General features: G+C 34.2%; 3 protein-coding genes across 12 annotated transcripts in view; 1 reads left to right on the top strand and 2 right to left on the bottom strand.

The window, feature by feature from the left end:
• LOC105333397 (transient receptor potential-gamma protein) overlaps window positions 1-6,222 on the bottom strand; it is a 70,075-nt gene extending 63,853 nt beyond the window's left edge. Inside the window, exons 1-2 of one of the 8 annotated variants that reach the window (XM_066074953.1) lie at window positions 6,167-6,222; window positions 4,092-4,170 (exon numbers count right to left, since the gene is read on the bottom strand). In XM_066074953.1, the coding sequence (XP_065931025.1) occupies window positions 4,092-4,127 (36 nt within the window). In that variant the 5' untranslated portion in view covers window positions 4,128-4,170; window positions 6,167-6,222. Of the gene's footprint in view, window positions 1-4,091; window positions 4,724-5,704; window positions 5,765-6,166 lie in introns of those variants that run through there. The other 7 variants (XM_066074951.1, XM_066074954.1, XM_066074952.1 and 4 more) reach the window with 7 other exon arrangements.
• Window positions 6,223-11,081: 4,859 nt separating this feature from the next.
• LOC105333392 (multifunctional protein ADE2) lies at window positions 11,082-15,480 on the bottom strand. The gene is made up of 8 exons (XM_011436330.4): window positions 15,375-15,480; window positions 14,419-14,616; window positions 13,950-14,128; window positions 13,544-13,751; window positions 12,864-13,033; window positions 12,477-12,654; window positions 12,125-12,283; window positions 11,082-11,799 (listed from the first exon to the last, which is right to left on the bottom strand). Exons 1-8 carry the CDS (start codon window positions 15,385-15,387, stop codon window positions 11,636-11,638), a joined length of 1,269 nt encoding a protein of 422 aa, XP_011434632.2. The 5' UTR covers window positions 15,388-15,480; the 3' UTR covers window positions 11,082-11,635.
• Window positions 15,269-21,581, top strand: LOC105333393 (amidophosphoribosyltransferase). Of its 3 annotated transcripts, none has more exons than XM_066074965.1 (13): window positions 15,269-15,337; window positions 15,725-15,757; window positions 16,599-16,743; window positions 16,847-16,983; window positions 17,807-17,940; window positions 18,028-18,140; window positions 18,571-18,710; window positions 18,824-18,925; window positions 19,212-19,340; window positions 19,482-19,609; window positions 19,836-20,057; window positions 20,335-20,455; window positions 20,931-21,581. In XM_066074965.1, exons 3-13 carry the CDS (start codon window positions 16,601-16,603, stop codon window positions 21,068-21,070), a joined length of 1,509 nt encoding a protein of 502 aa, XP_065931037.1. In that variant the 5' UTR covers window positions 15,269-15,337; window positions 15,725-15,757; window positions 16,599-16,600; the 3' UTR covers window positions 21,071-21,581. The 3 variants fall into 3 exon arrangements, with proteins under 3 accessions (XP_065931037.1, XP_011434633.3, XP_019924927.3); XM_011436331.4 differs by lacking the exon at window positions 15,269-15,337 and adding an exon at window positions 15,466-15,572; XM_020069368.3 differs by lacking the exons at window positions 15,269-15,337; window positions 15,725-15,757 and adding an exon at window positions 15,879-15,903.
• The last annotated feature ends 365 nt before the right edge of the window (window positions 21,582-21,946 follow it).

A 21,946-nucleotide genomic window follows, 5' to 3' on the forward strand; every position in this document is an offset into this window, starting at 1 on the left:
TTCCAGTACTTTAAAAATAAACATTAAAATCACCAAGTTAACAGTTTTCCCTTAACTGGTCAATCAGGATCCAATGTCTTATCATTTTCAATAGCCAGTGGTTTTCACCCCTCTAATTAAAGATCTCAATAACTGAAACACCTTTTGAGTACTGTGGTTTCATCAATATTTGTTGAATACCAATTTTTGTTGATTTCGTTTTTGAGCTGATCAACGAAATTACGTGTTCACTGAAGTGCAATTTCTATTAACATTTTGTATTGGTAGGGTCATTTGGCCACAAATTTACATATCCTTGAAACTGCGATTTTTACTTTATCCACGAAAATTGATACCCTTGAATAATAATGAAACCACAGTACCAGTATTTGAACCCCTCTTTAGCATCTGATTACTGGTACTTAAAGAAAAGACTTTCTGAAATGGTTAGGAGCATAAAGAAAACATAAAATATATATCCTATATGGTATGTACAGCACATATAAATTTAAGCTGAAATAGGCATATTAGTGCAGAAACTCTTGTCTAACATGAAAAGCGTCTCTATATATAGACAAAATTAGAATTGTTCTTACTTCTGAAAGCTTGTAAAGAGATAAAGTATTTAAGACTACATTTATTGCACACTTGACAAAAAGCTTTAATTTGGATGTGTGCAGTATCGATTAATCTGAATTTATTGGCACACTTTGACGGCAAATGACCACCACTCTCAGGTCGCCACAAAAGGCAATCAAGTTAAAACTATCAAACTGTAAGGAGATAATGAGACCATTCACAAGGGAATCAGTTTATGTCAAATATTGACAGCTCCGGCATCCATTGCTTCCATCTATGTTCTGGATTCAAGATCTATAGCAATTGTTACAGTCATAGAAAGTCAATACACAACTGGACAGTTCCTCTTTATTTTGATCAATGACTCTAGAAGAAGAGAGGTAACTGTTGTCAGTCTCCCAATAACTACAGATAAACTTCACAGACCAACACCTAGAATGCCGAGAGGTCATTTGTCAAACCTGGCATCTGGCATTAACTCAATAGTTGCATGTGCAGATCTATGGGGGAGGGTGGGTAGGGTAGGGCATGTCAGACTGCCCTTCAAAAGCATAATGAGAGAGCTTTATGGTCCGGATCAGGCTTTAGGAGATGGTACACTTATAACATTGTAGTTATAAGGAAAATGGAAAAACTGAGCACATTTTACTAATTTCCACCATATATGTAAAAAGTTTTAACAAAACATCTTCTCACAAAAGGAGTAATCTACATTTATATCTACATCAAATATGAATGAAGAAAGATTTTGTGTCATTAACATTTACCTGCACACTAAATTACCTTGTACCATTTCCAAGAGAAACTTATCTATAATGTGGAAATAATAATTGTATTGGTTTTCCCCGTATTAATCAACATGTGGAAATATCCACATCATTAATTGTGTTTGTTCATTTTATATCTGGTATCACAAGAAAATATATCAAATTTTGCATTTTAGAATTTTTGTCTGATTTCTATAATGCATTTCTTTTGTGAAATTAATATTAAATACCTGTACCTTGCTTTGAATTAAAAATACATTCCATAAAGTTTGCATGGAATTTCAACTTAGTTTGTTCTCCAATAGAAACAGAATATTGTTGGAACTACATTTTTTCCTGATTGAAATCTATTTGCAACACTAACCTGTATAATTCTCAGTGTCTGAGATTTTGTCTGCATGCAAATTTATATTTGAGGCACATTTAGGAAATGTTCAGATCTCACGCTCAAGAACAAAAAGTGCTAGGTATCTTGTAACTCGTTCAAAAGACCCTAATCCGAGCTTGTCCCCAGATATTCTTACAAATATCTGCAATTTATTCTGTTCTTTCTTTTGATTTCTGTTATCAAAGCCATCTCTAAGAGCATTTATAAATAATGCGCATAACTTGACATACATTGATGAATACATGCATATCATCAGAGAATGAAAACTATGGATGAATGTAATCAATTATCAACATTTCTGGTAATTCTGTGGATTAAAACGTTGACTCTCCGAAAGACTTATTGTAAACTAATTTCATTTTGAAGAAAAATATTGTCATTTTCAAAAGCCCCCCCCCCCCCATTGTATCAGCTTAAACATACTGCCACTCACGTCAATGACTAAAATTTAACTTTTTTTTAATTAGGATCTCATTTTATCTGCTTTCCCTTTTCACTTTGTTATACATTGGTTAAGGAACTTAATAACTTACATCAGATTAACCTGTCTTTTTTTTTTTTATAAAGACCTCATTTACTCACCTGTTTATTGTTATACACATTGAGTGAGCACCTCATTAGATTTTTCTCTACTTATTCTTACGTAAAAGTTGTGGCCCAGATGACAAACAAATGGACTGAGAGACAGATGGATGCTGGACAAAGAGTGATTGAAAAGCTCACTTAAGCTTTTAGCTCGGGTGAGCTAAAAATGATGAGCATGACCCCAGGGGTGACGTCCAGTTTAATGTACCACAAACACGTGGTACCAAAGGTATGAGTTTCTGAAGATCCAATATCAAAGCTCTATGACCATTTTTAAGCCATTTTCACTGTCTATTGAAATGAAAGAAATGTTCACAGCATCCAATGCAAAAATGAAAGCTAGGTGCAAAACAAGATATGATATCTTATCTTCTTATTTCAATACACTTTTTGGCAAATTTTAATTGTTACATCATATCAATCAATGGGCTTAAAATAAGAGATGGTCTGTGAGAAAGAACTTCAAGAATTTCTAAAATCTTACTTATTGCATACAACTATTGGTCTCAAAAGTTCATTTGGGGGACTTGCTCATAAGATGAATAATATTTATTTACATTCTTACTACATGAAAAAATTAAATGGCAGATACCAAAGTTAAGAATGAAACCAAAACATTTTCTTTTATGTCATTAATTCTTATAAATAAATGTACTCGTACAAAGCTTCATTTTATCATGACATCATAAAAGCAGCACAATGGCAACTTTCATTCACCAAATGATAGAAAAATCAAGTTTAGAAAAAAAAATCTTTAAAAAATCTAAAAAATTTTTTTTATCTGTATATTGCTTTATAGTGTTCAATTTCAAAAAACAATGTTAATTTAAAGGCAATTTCAAAAAAGTGTAAATACATGATATTTAACAGGAATTTGCAAAAGTGTGCACAATGAAAACTAAAGTCAGCCAACTTTAAAGATAGTACCACAGGGGCCAAGCCCGTTTTAACATTAATTTTAATGCAACCATAAATAAAGACCTTTCTTTATTTATGGTTACATTGAAATCAATGTTAAAACGGGTTTGGCCCACGTACACCAACTCAAAAAAGATTTCACTATATCACTTTATCAAGAGCTGAATTGTAATTACCAGCCAGAATATTTGGATGCTATGCCCATGCAGGAATGAAGTCATCAATCAATACAAAATTACAATGTAATTTAATATCAATTTACAGCTAATTACGAAATATAGCAAAAAAATGCCAAAATGGACCTTATATGCAAGAATCTGTTTATTTGCACATATATTTAAATGAAATAATTATATTAACAAGGAAAAATTTCAAAAGGCAAAAGGTGACCAAAGATTCTGCCCATTTTGATGGTTGCATGCATGACCTCAGCTTTAATTACACCCATGTATAAAAGAGTCATTTTGAATTCAAATTGAGATCAATAAAACCACGCATATTTTTTCCCTTAAATTGACCATTTGGGGAAAATACATTAATATGTTGTATATCATATTAAATCTTAGTATTATATGAGATATCTGTTATACTGATAAGCAAAATACTGTAACTGTTCTTTTTTTAGAAACTGTAAAATCTGGACTTAATTTTTTTTTAAGATGAATGCATAATTTTACAGGGGGCTGGTCATATTCTCAAAATCTGCCAGTTTGTTAACTTGTTTTGATGAGTTTTAATCAATATACTAATCAAATAATAGGGATGCATGTAAATTCAATTTATCAGCATTAAAGTGAGTGAAAAATCAAGAACAATTGATTATATTAATAATTACATTTGTTGATGACCAGAAATATGAATATGAAAGTACTCACCATGGCCGAGGAAAAAATCTGGTTGCGACGCTTCATTCGATCCCGTTGTTTGCGATCACTCCATCAGTCTGATTAAAACCTGTAGCAATAAAACAGCAGCGAGGCAACAGTCATCAAAAATTAGATTTTAATGGGTAGAGAATCATATGAAGGCATTTAAATGTTTCAATCAGAGGGAGTCAGAGATTGATATCTTTATCATCACCAATATCAGAAACAAATAAACTCAACCTCAACAATCTCAGAGTCCATGAATATCTGACAGGAGGAGTATAAATTTGGTTTAAGATTCTTGCAAGAGGAATAAGCCTTTCTGAGAGTTTCATAGAGAAAAAAAATCCCAAGGTCCCTGTTTCAATCACACTTAGCCAAAGGTTGATTCTTCCAAAGGGAATAGCCTACGACACAAAATACAAAGATCAAGTATGTTGAGAAATTGGCTACACAATCTAGGAAATGTATCGTTTTATATTGTAACCACTTTAACAGTGATAGATCGACTTATTTAAATAAGTGCATCATTACTGTCAAAAGAAACATGGACATTTCTTGGGATCAATAACCAACGAGGAATGATCTCGCAACATGATCAACACACTGATAAAAATCAGGACCGCGGAAATTTGCATCCACTAAATTGACATTAATAAATGGTCACCATTTAGAATAGTAGAAGTAAATCAAAGGTTAAAAGTTCATTCCATTAAATTTTAATTCTGTGGCAATGCATATATATCTTCTATAGCCTATAATTAGATTTATAAGCCAATATATTACATACATTTTCAATTGTTTTCCTTCTGACTGACATATTATACTTTCATTGGTTTAAACATCGCACATGACTGCCAGATATATTTCTATGTCCTACTAGTAAGAATTTATTTTGGCAAAATGGACAAAGCTTTGTCTATACTTATCTCGACATTTTACATTACAAGTGTATTTAATAAAGAAATGGTATTCTTTATGAGTTAATCATTTCATTAGTGTGTTGATCCTGAAAATTGTATCACCCCTTTCACAGGTGTGATTTTATTGAAATTGTCTAAATGTAACAAAAACAATAACTAGGGACTTAATATAATAGACAAATATCAACTCAATTTTAAGAGCAAAGATTTGCCACTGAGAACAACTCTGTGGATATTTTTTTTGGTTACATCTAATTAATTGTTAACTGCCAAACTTGAATGTGTAACAGGTTGGAGATATAATATGACAGATCAAGCAGACCGTGCTTCGAACCTTGACCCCCTGAATCTAAGTCACTAGGTGCTATTCCAATCTGCATAAAGATATGACACCAGCAATTAAACCTTTCTGATCATCACAATTATTCCATCCCTTTGAATGGTTTTTCCCCCTTATATATAGTATACATACCCTGGTCCTACTAAACAGAGAACTCTAGAGAACCCTGGAGAACTCTGGGATTTTTTCATTTAAAGTTAGGGTTATAATGAATGCTTTATTTAGTATGTATCTGTTCAGTTGCATGTTAATTACTACATATATAAACTCATTAAAATTGATTTCAAACTAATTAAAGGCAAATTCCCAAAGGAAATACAGTTGGCATGATTGTAAAACTCCGATCTCATCATCTGTACCCAGAATGGTACCATTAGCACTTCATCCTTGGTCGATTTACTCCCTCTTGTCAGGTCTAGCTGTAAAACTAAATTAATTATAGTCTCATCATGATAAAGCTATACATATATATATATATATTTTATATATATATATATATATATATATATATATATATATATATATATATATATATATATATATATATATATATATATATATATATATATGTTAAACAGTTTTTATATTAAATTTAAGATTATCACCATTATTGCGGGGGGGAAACAATCATGCACATGTTCAAGATAATATATATGCATGTTTCTCAACAGTATTCTCTTTTAAGAGGTGGACATGCATAGCTATAGTCTATACATAGGTTATGCCTGTCCGAGAATAGAATTAATCTATTGTAAAATCAATATGTTGTTTTTGATAAACCTGATGATAATGTTTTAAATTTTTAAAGTGACACAACATACCGTCGAATGAAAACATGTGCCACTGTCTGGAAATAAATCTTGAAGTGATGAAACTTCTCTCAGCTCCGAATATTATCAGTTCGACTTGCTTTTATTCATCAACTAAACCGAGTACGACTTGTCCAGCACCTTTCACTCCCTTCGAAGTTCATTTTACAGATACGGACTGATACGGTCAAAATATGACAATATTCGATCAAACATACGCAGTATTCTCTTCTCAGTTTATGGAGGAGTTTCACGATTTTCGAAAAAATGCCATGTTTCAAAAAATTTGTGATTGCGTCGGTGTGGTGCACGTTCACGACGGGGGCAGCGATAAATTGCTCGGTTCCTGGGAATCCGTGAAAAAAGCGCATGACATGCTGACAGCCTTTCTCTTTTTTAGATCATTAAACACACCGATGCCGGGAACTAATGGGTCTGCTGGAGGCCCTAGTGATGTACCATTTATAGAAGGAACTAGTGAGGCGAAAGAGCAGATTTTTTCTCCTATGAATGAAAGCAGTTCAAGTACAAATATCGAAAGAAACTTAAGAGAAACTCCATCTTTGGCAATGGACACTGACATTGTTGTCCACGGTATTATTGAGGACGATGATGAATCATTTGACTTGGACTTTCATTACAAGTCAGAACTCTGCAAAGTGAAACCTCAATTAGATTTAGATGGCCGCACTGTCTATGTTTGTGACATATGTAGCTATGTAGGACATAAAAGACACAATCTTGTTGTACACAAGATACGATCACACATACGTCCATACAAATGCAGAAAATGCAGCAGAGGTTTTGGATTGCGCAAAGATCTCCGACGACACCATAAAAACAAACGAAATTGCGTGACTTATGGCAGAGAATACAAACAACATTGTGAAGGGAGATCAAGATTGTCCGATTTCCACTTACTGAAAATAGAAGAAACAAGTCAACCAGACACAGTTCATTTGAAAGACAGTGTAAACAAAGATAGCATTGGTATTGCAAATGGAAAAGAAAATAACACAAATCAACAAAATCAGTCAACTTTAATGGAAGCTGATCAGTCTTCAAATGTTCAAGAAAATGAAATGTTAGTTTCTAGAATTAAACAATCTAAACCTTCAGCCTCTCAAGATCAATCGGAATCTAATGTCCATTCAGAACAGGAGCAAACTTCCCATGAAAAAAGCAAAGATGCTAGTTTAAGGAGTGCTAGTGATGACATGGCCACTGCAACATCTAAAATACCTTCTTCAACGGCAGCGCAGGTAACAGATAAACCGCTGCATTTTGCAAAGATAAAGTTTGAGCCTGTGGAATCAAGTTCAGGTCTCTTTGAACAAGTGAAAACAAAAGATGGGGTGCAATTTCAGTGTCTGGCTTGCAAGTTTGTTTCCTCCAAAAAGCAACAAGTGGAAGATCACACTAAACGTGTGCATTGTAAGCAATTCAAATGCTCAGTGTGTGGTTCTATGTTTGGTATGAGGAAGGATCTTAATCGTCACTATCGCAGAAGTCATAATATGCATTTAAATTGTCGAAAAAGATCACAACTTGAACTACATTTTTGTGATAAAAAGTAGTCAATAGTGAAATATTGAAACTTAATACTGTGAACAAATATGCTCTTACCAAAATTAAAAATAACAAGAGTAACTAGTTCATTGCATGCTCTGAATGTTCTGCTTCCAAAGACCACTTTAAAGTATGTACATATATTTTGTTTGTTATTTCATTACTAAAGCTTTATTTTTTCTTCTTCAAAAGACATTTGATTATTTCAATTGAAGTTTTTACATTTGTTTTAATGTTAACCATATTGTATTGTATACAAGTGTATACTTTGAACTGTATTCATTTACTGTATTTGTTTATATTATATATATCTTTTCTTGCTTTCTCTCTCTCTTTTAGTTATTTTAGTTTGAAAATTATTTAGATAATTATTTACGGAATATTTTGTTTTGTTCAAGGCTCTCATTTAGCTATTTTGATTGTTTAGTTTTCTTCTTTTTAAGCCATATTATACAACATTCTATTCTTAAACTAAACTTTTTCTTGAAAATGTCTTAACATGGTACATATGTACATTGTATTTTACAGAACATTTGTACATGTATTAAATTATAAGTAATGTATAAAACACACATTTTCTTATTATTTTTTACATCAATACTGTATCCATAATGTTATACCTGTATAGATATTCCTTTTTAATAGTTCTTACATACAAAAAGTTCAAACAATGAATGTTAATTCAACCAGTTTAACAAATTTGATGTTAATCCATATGCTCGTTGAATATAAACATTGTTTGGATGCCATGTCATAATATTCATTTCATTTTGGCGGAACATAAATAGCCAATTGCAAAAGGTCGTTTGCATGGTGGGTTGCTACTTGAAATTATACTTGCATCTAAAGTATAGAGGGTACATAACAAAGCAGTTGTTGACTGGGATCTGGGCAACAAATAATTTGTTAAGAATTTTTGCCAAATTTGGTCCTTGGCCTTCAGCAATATTTCTGTATTTGGGTCAAACAAATCAAATGTTGCTCCCTTACTCAGTCAAAAATGTACAGTATGTAATTTGTGAATTTATTACATCAAAACAAGGCTTTTATCCTGTAGTTTTATCCTTTTTTTGTCTGGTGGAATATTGAATTAGCTCCAGACTTTGAAAGCCATGGGAAACAATCTCTCCTCTGTAAGGCTCTGTTCCTTGGCTTGCTATGATATATATGTCATTATTTATTAATTAATTGACTTATTTATTTAGGAATCATTCTTTGAGTATTATGAGGTGATGATTTTGGTTGAGGCGTGATCAAATCCAATAAAGCCCAAAGGGCTTTATGATAGATTTGATCACGCCCGACCTTATAATATTCAAAAAATGATTCCTTATTACGGTACTTATATTTATATAATTTTAAGCCATCGTACGATTAAATTTTCAAATATAAATAAGCAAACGTCGCTGGCGCCTCAATTTGGCGTCATTTGAAGTTACGGGTTGTATGGTACAAAATCAATATGTAGTGTTATCACAGGCAATGACACTGGAAAATGTAAATACTTTGGTTTACAAATATAAACTGTTAGGATCAAATAAGTTGAAATATTCGGGTGGCCATTTATTAGTCAAATTAGTGTTCCTAATATGATAATTCGAAAAAAATTGTCACTGAGGGATGCTGAGGGTTGACAGCAGCCAAGAACCAAGCGAGATTTATCCTTTTTAGGTTCTATAATATATTGAAATACTCTTTTATTGGGGATGAATATCTAGATGTCTAAGGAATTTTACCATGTCAAGTTTGAATCTTTAATACCATACAAAACATTGGTTCCTACATGTATTTAACAGTCTTATATTATATAAAAACCATCATCAGGCAAAACAGTTGCAAATAAGTAGCATATGAATAAATATTAATCAGGAGTTGCAAGTCTTGAGCTGTTGGTTGGGTGGTATTTCTTGAACCATATTTTTAAGCCATATGTTATTTTTCTACGATCTAGCTAGTGTGCCACTATAAAACTGAAATTTTATTTTGTGCATGTATAATTTGGGATTGCAAGAATAGCTATTTACTTTTTATGCATAAGCATAGGAAATTATTTTACAATCTATTGACACTATACTCCACTTGGAAATATTTTAAACAGAAAACTGAACAAAAGTTATTCAATAATGACGTATTACCTGTAAACAATTATGATTCTTTTGATGAGGTCAATACATGGTTTATAGACCTAATGAGAGTATATCAACCGAGTATGAAGTCTTGGGTTAATGTACTCTCATCAGGTCTTTGACCGATACCAGGGCTGCGTTCAAGATCGTAGCTGCTACGTACGGCTACATAGTTGAACGATAAGCTAGCCTAACCGCTACGTAGATATTCGTAGCTAAATATTTTATGCTAAGCATCAAATCTAAAATGGCCACCTTAGTTACCACTTTGTAAAAGACATGAAATATATTTACTTAATGATATTTTGTTCATTTTTTCAGTTGTAATGAATTTAAACATGTATATTTCCGTTTGAAATTAACACAAATTATGTCGATGTAATAGTCTTTTGTTGAATATTTCCCACTTCAAATCTGAGACCTAGGGGCTAACCTAGCAGTCCGTTCAATAGACCTAGATATCTATGACCTAGCAGCTAGGCTAGCTGCTACGATCTTGAACGCAGCCCAGAGGGCTTTATTAAAATAAATCAAAAACTAATTCTCTTCAGTCTCCTCAAGAATATGAAATATTTTGTTCATAATGTGTAGGCGTTGATTTCGCTATTGTGACGTCACAAATGTCAAAACCAGCATTTTGTCTTGAAAACCATTTTTAGTATGGTGAGGTTTATAAATTTTCTATTTTTAGTATAGTAAGGTTTATAACAATTTTTAGAATGATCATGCGACAGAAATCAAACAATCATATTCTTGGGATTAATACGAAATAACATGTATAATATATCAATTATTGCTGTTTTTGAGGTCAATACAATGATTTTAGCTATCCTCGAAGTACAATATTCACTTTGGCTTGGTGAATATTGTACATGTACTTCTCAGGTAATTCAAATCAACATGTTCATCAAAAAAACAGCAATAATAGTTTTATTAAATGATTCAGCGCTAAATTGATACAGACATATCAAATTGAGTGTAATCAAGAGAAGGTTTTAGTTTGAAGCTATAGTCGAACAAATTGAAAAACACGATTTTTCATTTGACAAACTAGTTTTTAGTCAAATGTAAAGAAAATCAAATGTAGGAGGTCAAGTGCAGCTGAATACAACGTTCTATTTTTTCTTGATTGTTGGATATCAGCCAATCAGAGAGCTAGGAATTAATCAATCATATAAAAGATCCATTTATTTTCCCTATGATCTTATTTTTTCGCGATCACTTTCACTATGTTTGCTATTAGAAAATGTTTATAATAAAATTGAAAAAAAAGACTGACACAAATACAAAAGGGTACATATTTACCCCATGTTCCCAAATTTTTTGGAAGTGTAATAATTTAAAGAAGTATATGCTATAAAATATGAAAGCATATTTATACATCCACATCGTTCTGACTGATGAAAATTCAAGAACGGGTCTGATGAAAGAGGCTCCACTGTATCTTTATAATCTAAAGTCACTATTTAGCTGAGAACACATTAAATGGTATTTTTCCCATTTGAACATGAGGATGGTAAAAGTGAAATAAATTCAATGAATTAAGAAGAGTAGTTTTAGTGAATAAAAAGCCAGAAACATGCATAATCACTCTCAAAATATTTAATACATTGTCGTAACCAATAAGTATGAGTATTCAGATGTAACTGTATGATTAATGACGTGTTTTACAGTAAAACCATGATTCAGATTCAATGACTCCTATGTCATAAATGTAGTTCAACAACAGGTTGAAACAAAACAAATGTAACACAAAGATGATGAAAATCAAATTTCCAATGAACAATCACTTGTCATTTCTTGATTTCTTGTCAGCTTCTTTCAGGCCTATCCAAGTGTTGAGTTGTTTGGCCCGGACGTTGCCCCAGATAACGTGGTCATTGAGGGCCAGGATCTGGGCAGCACACAATGCTGCCGCCTCTGGGAACATGACTGTGGCACAGCCCAGACCTGTTAAATCAAGGTCATCTTTAATACATGGGAAGTGGGGAAGAGTGTAAACTACAGATAATAAATGGTATTTGTTTGTAGTGTTAAGTATTCTAAACTGTACAGTGTATGTGGAATGTATCAGTCTGCGCTTTTGCTGAAAAGCAATTACCACATGCAGAAATGAAATAGGATTTATTGACTGATATATTTCATTATAGATATTGAAGATCCTAGTTTTTCAGTGGGTGGTCCATCATGCCTAGTATGATGAGAGACTGGTGAGGTCCTTGTCTGCTCAAAAAAGCAACATTTAGTTTATGGAATAAAATTCTCCAAGTCTTACCTGAAGGCAGTCTCATGGATGACCAGATGTCATGTGACCCCCAGTCTCCGGACAGAGGTGGACAGTTGATAACGGGCCAAGTGGCGTTTCCTGAGAGAACTGGGCCCAGGCCATTGCTTCTGCCAGCTACTGCTATAAACACAGTGGGTATTCCCTCACCTGAAAAATCAAACGAATGCTTCAACATGTACAGGGTATGTGCTTGCAAAGAGTTTCAAAGCCATGCAACTACAATTATTTGTTGTTATTATAACTTGAGTGATGTGGAGTCATTGCAAAATTTCATAGGGTTTTTAATTTTCTGACATTAACTAGAGTGTACTCTTTATCTGAGATTTATCTTATTATGTACCTTCATACTCTGCTAAGATTTTCATGGTTTCCTCAGTCCCTTTATGAGCAGACGACACCCGTAGCTCACAAGGCACACCCAGTTGTTGACAGCTTGTTCGGATTTTCTCACAATGCGGCATGTCTGAAGCAGACCCCATGAATACCACAGCTCGAGCATTTGGCTTAGGGATAAGCAGCTGCAATGGTTAATCAAAGAAATTGGAAAAAAAAAAACACCACCAAAAACCATTTATTGTAAGGCATCTAATATACATTTGTGTAGGACATTGACCCTTTCTTTCCTTTGTATTTTCATCAATAAAATTAGAATTTATAGGCAATCATTAGCTGTTTCGTCATCTTAGCTCACTCCTTCATAATTGCTATATGTACATCAAACTTTTACCTTGACTCTTTCTGCCACCCATTCAAAGTTCCTTTTGACAGTGTCCAGTGCTTCCTGAGTTACCTCCCTTAGCTCCCGGTACACCTGCTTGTCCTTCATGAGTCGCTTGTCCCCTGATGGCCACAGTCTCCAGGAGTCGCTGTCTATCACATCAGCCAGCACAATCTCTCCTGTATCAGGAGCAAAAGAGGAAATTAGCCATGCAAAATATTTCATTAATTGTTATTACTGACCCATTCTGAGTAGCTGCAGCTTTATGTATGCCACCCAAAGTGTATTGCACCATGTAAAATAAAACAAGGCACCTCTAAAAGCAGATGTCTGGTCTTTTTAATGTAACATGCCACTGAACTAGTTTTAAGCCTGCATGTATTTTAAAAAGATGATGATGAAAATTGTATTATCTTTACTGAAAAATTATTAGCTGGGGGTGGATGCTGCTTTTTGCTTTTTTTCCCCTTTTGCAGAGAAGTAGATATATCACATTAGGGATCTAGACTGTGAGCTTGAGAATTATTAAGAAGTGCTTCTTTGTCTCACTACTAATATATGATTTAAGCCTGGATTTTGAAATAAAGATAATACAATCTCCCAAGTATCTTCACCTTAATTTAGACATATTGTTCACCTTGAAATGAATTTGAATGGAAAAGCAGATATCAACGGGACACTGTTACAACCTGTGCTGGGCTTGACTCCAAACTCGATCTTCATGTCAATGAGGCTACAGTCAAGGGAGGCCCAGCTTCTCTCCAGGATTTCAAACACTGTGACCGTTGTTCTGCTCATGATGTCCAGTTCATCTCGTCCAATCAGAACTCCCCCTACAGTTATGTTAGCGGCCAGGCACTGCTCATAGGACCACTGGGGATCATGGTTCGCATCATCCTACATGGACAAAAATATTGCACATTAAAACTGAAAAAAACGAAATATCAATGGTGCATCAAAACAAATCCCGCACAACATCAACACCGCTAATCAGAAAACCACTTACCAAGGAAATAAAGAAAGAACGCATTTATTTAAATACAAAAAGCTCTAAAACCCACGGCTCACAAACTTAGATATTATTTGGTTGTTCACCTTGAAGAATGTCTCCTGCTTGGGGGGACAGAACCTGTAGCCTTCCTTAACCCCTGGGTTCCTCTTCAAAAATGACCCCGTGGCAACCCTCCTTGTGACCCACTCAATGGGAATCATGTCACACTTGTAGCCAATGAAAGATGTATCATCACATCGCCTCACAAAGTGTGTTTTTATCCCTTGAAAAATGATAAATATAAGTGCAAATTGTAATAATTATTTTGACAAACAAACTTCAAAATATCATGTAGCGGGCAGGTATTTTATTTTTATTTCAAGATTTGTGAAGGGAAAGAAGGGGAATAACTTATTTTTCAGACTATAACTTCAGATTGAAAATTGAATTATGGCCCTTTTCAAAATGGCAATAAAAATCTTTTTACCTGATGTGACAGTGCCCAAGAACCAATACATTTATCTTGTTTGACCTTAGCCTATTTGAATAGTTGATAAGAAAACATGATAATACCTGCACTGTTGAGTAACTGGAAAATGGCTGTTGTGGTATCCGTGGAGATTGCTGCCTTCCCTTTCAGTTCGTGTGAGCGGTCCCCATCTCCTGCAGTAATGCGGTCCTTTGATTTCAACAAGACAAGTTCTGGATCGTCTGCTACCTGGTACACAACTTTTGTCTTGCCCTCGATAATCACTGGCCCCAACTTTACCTCTGTAGGTATATATATATTCAACAAACCTCAAATGTCTCACTAGAAACTATGTCATTATAACATTTACCTCAATCACAAGTGATTTTGATCAATGCAAATTGAATGAAAGAACATCTATACGTCACATAAATATGAGAATCTATTGTAACTCTTTCCCATAAAAAAACTGCGACCTTCCAGGATGACCTGGGTCAAGGACATACTGTGTTGTGTCAGCATCTGAAACTTTTGGCAAGCTTTTAAAAATTGTTTAGTTTAACTACCATCTGCTTACCCAGTGATTAAGTTAAGTTTAGGGTTGGTAAAAAGGGAAATTATATTTTTTTTTTCAACATGGTGCAAAAATAGAAATAAATCTGAATTCTTAAAACAGAAATTATGCTCAGCTATAGTATCTTGAGTGAGTATTTTTTCAAACAAACAATTTTTTTTAATGTCCAGGGGCACACCCTCTCTGGAAATAATATAACCTGGGACCGTAGGTCAAGGGCATGCTGTGTTGTGTCAGCATGAACTATTGTTCAACTTGAAACCTTAACACAATTATTTAATTATAATGACATAAATTTACACAATGAAACGCTCAGCATGCAATTATGAGAAACTCATGAACATGTAACTCTAGAGATATGACACTGAATGAACTTACCGCTTCACTAATTAGGTTAATTAAACACCTTATAAAATGCAACACCCCAAACTTTTTTTCATTTACAAAAGGTAAGTTTAAAGTATACCTAATATTCCAAACCCCTACCTGTTTCTGCCATGATAGTTTAGGTTCGGTCTTTATCGCTTCAAACCCCACGTGCTGTATGACTCCGGCAGGCTACTTTTTTCACTGCTGATGAACACGTGTTTACCTATTTTTAGATTCGATTGGAAAAAATGAACTTGTTTTCGGTGGAAATGATTTGTGATTTCGATAATAGATCTGCATTACTTTAAAATCAAGGTTTTCTCTGCCTGCTTATGTTCTTAAGAAACTTTGAGCTTTCTATTCATCTTTATTTTTTTCTTTCAAATTCTTTTATTCGCTTTATGAATTTGAACTTCATGGTTCAGTTGTGTTGTTGACTTGATGATTTTTTTTTGGTCTGCTTTCAGACACAAAGCATCACTGAAATCGATTAAAAACAGGTAAGTTTAAAATTTGTTTTAATAAACAAACATTGGTTCAACCATGTATACGTACTTTTATAAATGACGTTGTAAAAATGAATGAGAAATTATCCTCAGAATCTGTCACGCATGATAACCACGTGGAACTGTTGTGATGAAATCAGGTGCGGACCTTATATTATTACTTATAGTTTTGACATACCCATGGCCGTTATGAATTTGTTTATTTTTACAAATGAAGAAAAGCCCAAAATGATTTTTTGGCACAGAACCTTGAAAATCTACCTTTTTGCATATTTCATTTAAAAAATATAAACAATTGAGAATTTATCGTCTTTTATCACTTGTATCAATATTTATTTCATCATCGGTGTTGCATATTATAGCCTATTTCAGAGGTCACGGTTGTTCTGCAACCAAGGTCAAGGTCACTAAAATAAAAATTTGACATTAGTTTGTTTATATTAGCTCTACTTTATTCTGTTAATGATAACTGGTAAAAATAAAATAATTATTACCTGTATAAAGTCAAGTCACATGGACAAATTGAACAAGTTTTCATTTAAGGTAAATGCATGCAAGTAAACAGGGTTACAGCAAACATGCTTGTAATGAATTGAACAAAATTGATTTTTATTATCTGTGACTTTATTTCATGTTGTAAACTTGAATTATGCTTATAACAAAGCAAATTATTAAGCCCGTCTTTGGCAATTCATTATAAGTGTGTTTCACTGTATATACAAATCTAACCACCTATGGAAAAAGGCAGTCACAGCTGTTTAGTTATTCATTATTCCATGCTCTTGTCCACATTTAAAATGTTTGTCCATGCAGCCTTTAGTTTTCTCTTTCACAGGTATGGTTGATTCTGTTGGCAGTCAAGAGGACGTTGGGCTTAGGGAGGCATGTGGGGTGTTTGGGTGTGTAGCCCAGGGGGAATGGCCCACCCAGCTGGATATAGCCCATACAATCTACCTAGGGTTGGTTGGACTACAGCACAGGTAAGAGGGTGTCACAAGGCCAACCAGGCAGCATAGATTTGTAGATGTTAAATTTGAATGTATGTCAGGTCAAAAATACTTTATATTTGATTTGATTTTACAGAGGACAAGAGAGTGCAGGTATAGTGACCAGTATGGGGACCAACGATTGTAGGTACCGGGTCAAGAAAGGCATGGGGCTGGTCAGCAATGTGTTTTCAGAGGAGGATCTCCATAAACTCAAGGGAAATATTGGCATAGGTAAGTCTTGCTAGGACCTCCATAAACTCAAAGGAAACATCGGCATAGGTAAGTTTTGCTAGAATGTCCATAAACTCAAAGGAAACATTGGTATAGGCAAGTCATGCAAGAATCTTCATTAACTCAAGGGAAACATTGGCATAGGCAAGTCATGCAAGAATCTTTATAAACTTAAGGGAAACATTGGCATAGATAAGTCTTGCTTAATTAAGGACCTCCATAAACTCAAAGGAAACATTGGCATAGGTAATTCATGCAAGAATCTTTATAAACTCAAAGAAAACATTGGCATAGTTCAGTCATGCTAGGACTTCCATAAACTCAAAGGAAACATAAGCACAGGCAAGTCATGCAGGAATTTTCATAAACTCAAAGGAAATATTGGCATAGGTAAGTCTTTCTAGGACCTCCATAAACTTAAAGGAAGCATTGGCATAGGTAAGTCTTGCTAGGACCAGACATGAGAGAGGCAAGTTAGGATATGGAATTTTTGGTTTATATTTATAAAGAATTAAGATAAGGAGGACAAAATTCATACAATTATAACATCATGCAATATCCCCCAGAGATACAGAAAACACTAATTGTTTACACTACCGCAATAAAGAACTTCGAGTTTGTTGGGGAATTAGAAAGAAGTAAAACTCGAGGACAAATTTAAACCTCCAACAATTTGACATTTTATAGAACTCAAGTGCACACTTAATACACAGAGACAATCAAGTATTGAAATCAAGAGTCATGTAGAAAGTTTACAATGACTTCTTGTGTTTAGAAATATGAATTAATGTCCAGGCTTGAAATTGTTAATTTCATTTGATAGGTCACACTCGCTACTCCACCCAGGGCGATTCGGACACCATCAATGTGCAGCCATTCGTGGTGGAAACCATCCACGGACTTATTGCTGTGGCTCATAATGGAGAACTTGTGAATGCCAAGAAACTGAAGCAAAAGGTATGTTAAGACTAATAATCCTTTGCAGTCCTAAATTTTTTAATGAGACATGGGTATGTTTAAAATAATGTTTTTTCATTGTTTCAGTTACTCAAACATGGGGTTGGACTGTCAACAGGAACCGACAGTGAGTTGATAACGCAGCTTTTGACACATACCCCAGAGTGCGGGGAGCCCCATGGGGCTAATTGGATTGGAAGGTAACAGAAAATGGACTTTGCTGTATATGATTAATGTGTCAAAAAGTTTGGTAATGCACTCTATGATTTTTGTTGACACATTGTATGAAGATTTTATGCAAAATCATATTTTTACACTTAAACTTCGATATCCCGAACACTGATATCTCGAATACAATGGATATGTCCAAGTGATTTGTAAGTCCCAACCACTTATTTTTTAAGTATTTCACCCTCGATATCTCGAATACTCGGATATCTCAAACTATTTAAACAGTCCCATCTATTTCGAGATAACAAAGTTTGAGTGTATATACATGTAGTTGTAAAAGACTGACATGATTACATAATAAAACAAAATTTATGGGTAATGTGCTGTATGAACTTACTGGGAAATAGCAACTCTACCATCCATGTTCAAATATTAATGAAATTTTTATTTTTGATACAGAATCAAGCGCATAATGAACGAGACTGTTATTTCATACTCGCTTGTCATCATGCATGACGACAAGATCTACGCTCTCAGGGACCCGTTTGGAAACAGACCTCTCTGTCTTGGGAAACTTCTGTCTGTGGGCTCAATCAAAGGTAGGTAAAGGATGACTCTGATTAAAATCCAGAATAAGAATTAAGTTTCAGAAGAATGGAAATGCAATGTGACACAGAACTATATATAACAACCTTTTGATTTGTTTTTGTAGACAATTCTGTGAAAGATCAGGTGGTTGATGGATGGGTGGTGTCCTCAGAGTCCTGCTCCTTTAACAGCATCGGTGCTAAATACTACCGCGAGGTGTTACCAGGTAACTTTTCATACCAATACTCATGAGGTCATGTTGTGCTTTAAATCATCACCACATAGTTTGGTTGATTTTGAGAGATGAAATTTTTGTGACGTAAAGACATGTAGAGCAGAATGTTGATAAAAAATACTGTGATATCACCAAAAGCCCTACAAGACATCTCATACTAACAATTGAAGACTACATATTTATAAACAAATATTGTCACTATTCCAGCTATCTCATATATACTAAGAATTATTATTTAGAGCATTCAGTAACTTGGCCTATGTTGATTTTTTTTCAGGTGAAGTAGTTGAACTAAGTAAGACAGGCATAAAATCGGTCTACATCGCTCCGCGACCGAACAACAAGCCTCCAGCCACATGTATATTTGAATATGTGTACTTTGCCAGGCCAGATAGTATCATGGAAGGTGGGAAATCTTCTGTTAAAATTACATGCATTTTAAAAACAAATCAAAGTTCTACATTTTACGTTTAATACAAATCTGCTTGAAAATGAACAATGTTCTACTGACATTGAATTGTGGGTAACATTTGTATTTTGTATCTAGGTCAGATGGTGTACAGTGTCCGACAGAGGTGTGGGCGACAGTTAGCCAAGGAGGCCCCTGTGGATGTGGATCTGGTCAGTACCGTACCAGATTCAGCCACACCCGCTGCCCTTGCATACGCTGCTCAGGTAACGAGACTTAATTAACAAAAACACGAAGAAAATACCCATATGTATTTATTGAAGTTTTATTTTGTTTTTCAAGACTTCATGTATCTATTTTTAAATAAGATATCATAAACTTTATCAGAGAAAAGATATTTGTGATATGGATTTAATTATTTGAGAGAAAAAAGAGTACAATATCATTTAGATATACTTTGTGAGTTTATATTTTCTGGAATACATTTAATAGCTGGGAATTCCATATGGAGAGGTTTTTTGCAAGAACCGTTATGTTGGGAGAACCTTCATCCAACCAAACATGAGACTAAGGAAAATGGGAGTCACCAAAAAGTTTGGGCCCTTGAGTGAGAATATCAGAGGGCGAAGGATTGTTCTGGTTGATGACTCCATCGTCAGGGGGGTAACCATGACCCCTATTGTCAATCTACTGAGGGCAGAAGGTGCTAAGGAGGTAAGATACCTTTGTCATTGACTACAGTAGTTGTACTCCAATTATTTCCCTTGTGTTGCCAACCTCATCAGCCATTTCTCTAGTTACTACAAGAATATATCTCTTGTCAATATAATTGTGCATTTTTTGGTATAATATCATAGATCTAATGTGTTTTCTTCCAAATCAAAAATTGTACACACATGTTCAGTCACTGAAATGTGTTATAGGATTTTTAAAGAAAAAATTGTATTATTTTTAGCTATAGTCTAATAATTAGTATTTTCCCTGTTTGTAGGTGCATATTAGAATAGCCTCTCCCCCTATCAAATACCCTTGCTACATGGGGATCAACATCCCAACACGAAAGGAGCTGGTGGCCAACAACATTCAACAGGACAAATTTGCCGAATACTTTGGTAGGTAGGCAGGTCAAATGTAAAAAATATATATTTATTGCTCTGCTGCCTATGTTTGCTGTTCAAAAGGGTTATCTTTTGTCTCAAAATTGAAAATATCAAATCGAAATACATGTATATGGACTGTATGGGGTGGTTTTTTTTTGGGGGGGGGGGGGGGTGGGGGTTATGCAAGGAGAAATGTTTTATTTCCTTTATCTCTTCACCAAAATTTGCATTGTACATTGGCATGCACTCCTGAATCTTCATGGAACTAAATACATGCACATATAATAAGAGTAGCCATGCCCATTTAGCTTTGTATAAAATCAAAGAAACTCAGGCTCCTACAGAGTGAATTTAAAAAGCAGCATCCTTTTACATATAATATTTTATTCAAATGTTATAGTTCACCATTTTCGATGGAATGAAATGATTACCCTGGTAATCAATCTTTAATGTGCCTGATGAATTTTACTTTCCCTTGTTTGTACAGGAGCAGACAGTCTGCACTATCTGACGGTAGAGGGGCTCCAACAAGCAGTAGTGGAGGGGATCAAAGGGGACGGGCTGGAAAACACCGGGCACTGTGTGGCCTGTCTCACTGGAAACTACCCAACAGATCTAGACTGGTGAGGAGTGGATCCAACCATTTGTGGAGGTGGATTGAAGACGAAATATTCATTTTTTTTTTTTGTGGCTGTGATTTAAAAAAAATTAAGTGCTGATGAAATGGGGTGCCAATTTCTGAACAGTTGTCTCAAAATATCTGCTATGAACACACATAATTGTGCCAATCTTATTTATGTAGTGAATTCCATTCATGTACATGTATTGTGGACACTTAGTCCGAGGTCCCTTGAATGATATTACAATATCCAGCTCAAAGATTCAGGGCTTTCTTACTATCAGAACAAAGTTGAAATGCATGACACCAAATTTATTACTGGTACGTGTTTGTATGTATAGTGTACATTTGTGTTTAGCTATGTTCTCATTTGAATTTTCTTTAAATTGTGTTGAAAACAATTGCAATGTACAAGTTTCATTAGTGTGTATGGTTGAGATGCAAAACTCAACTTCATATTTCATGCTTCATATTTTAATAATCTCCCATGAAACCATAATTTGATGTTCACAATTTTTTTTACAAAATTGACAGTTTAATATAATTAAGCTCATTGAATTTGATCCACTTTCCGTAATTAAATCTTCTGTGATTAAATCAACATCTTCATACGTGTTAATTTAAAGCACAGATCAATTCCAAACTGTATAATTGTTTGCTAGGGAGACTTATGAATCTCTGTAAATAAATACTCACTTTATGTACATAAATTTTAATGATGGTCATGTGGATACAATATTATTTATATTGGAAAAGTGCTCAAAATTTGTTTGCATTTTCCAATTTTTATGTTAAATTTACTGGACTACATTTGTAAAATAATTTTTAAAGTTTCAATAAATTCAAATTCAAAAGCTTGTGTATTTTTGGGGTTTCAAAATGAC

Source organism: Magallana gigas, chromosome 2 (genome assembly GCF_963853765.1).
Source record: "Magallana gigas chromosome 2, xbMagGiga1.1, whole genome shotgun sequence".
NCBI lineage: Eukaryota > Metazoa > Mollusca > Bivalvia > Ostreida > Ostreidae > Magallana > Magallana gigas.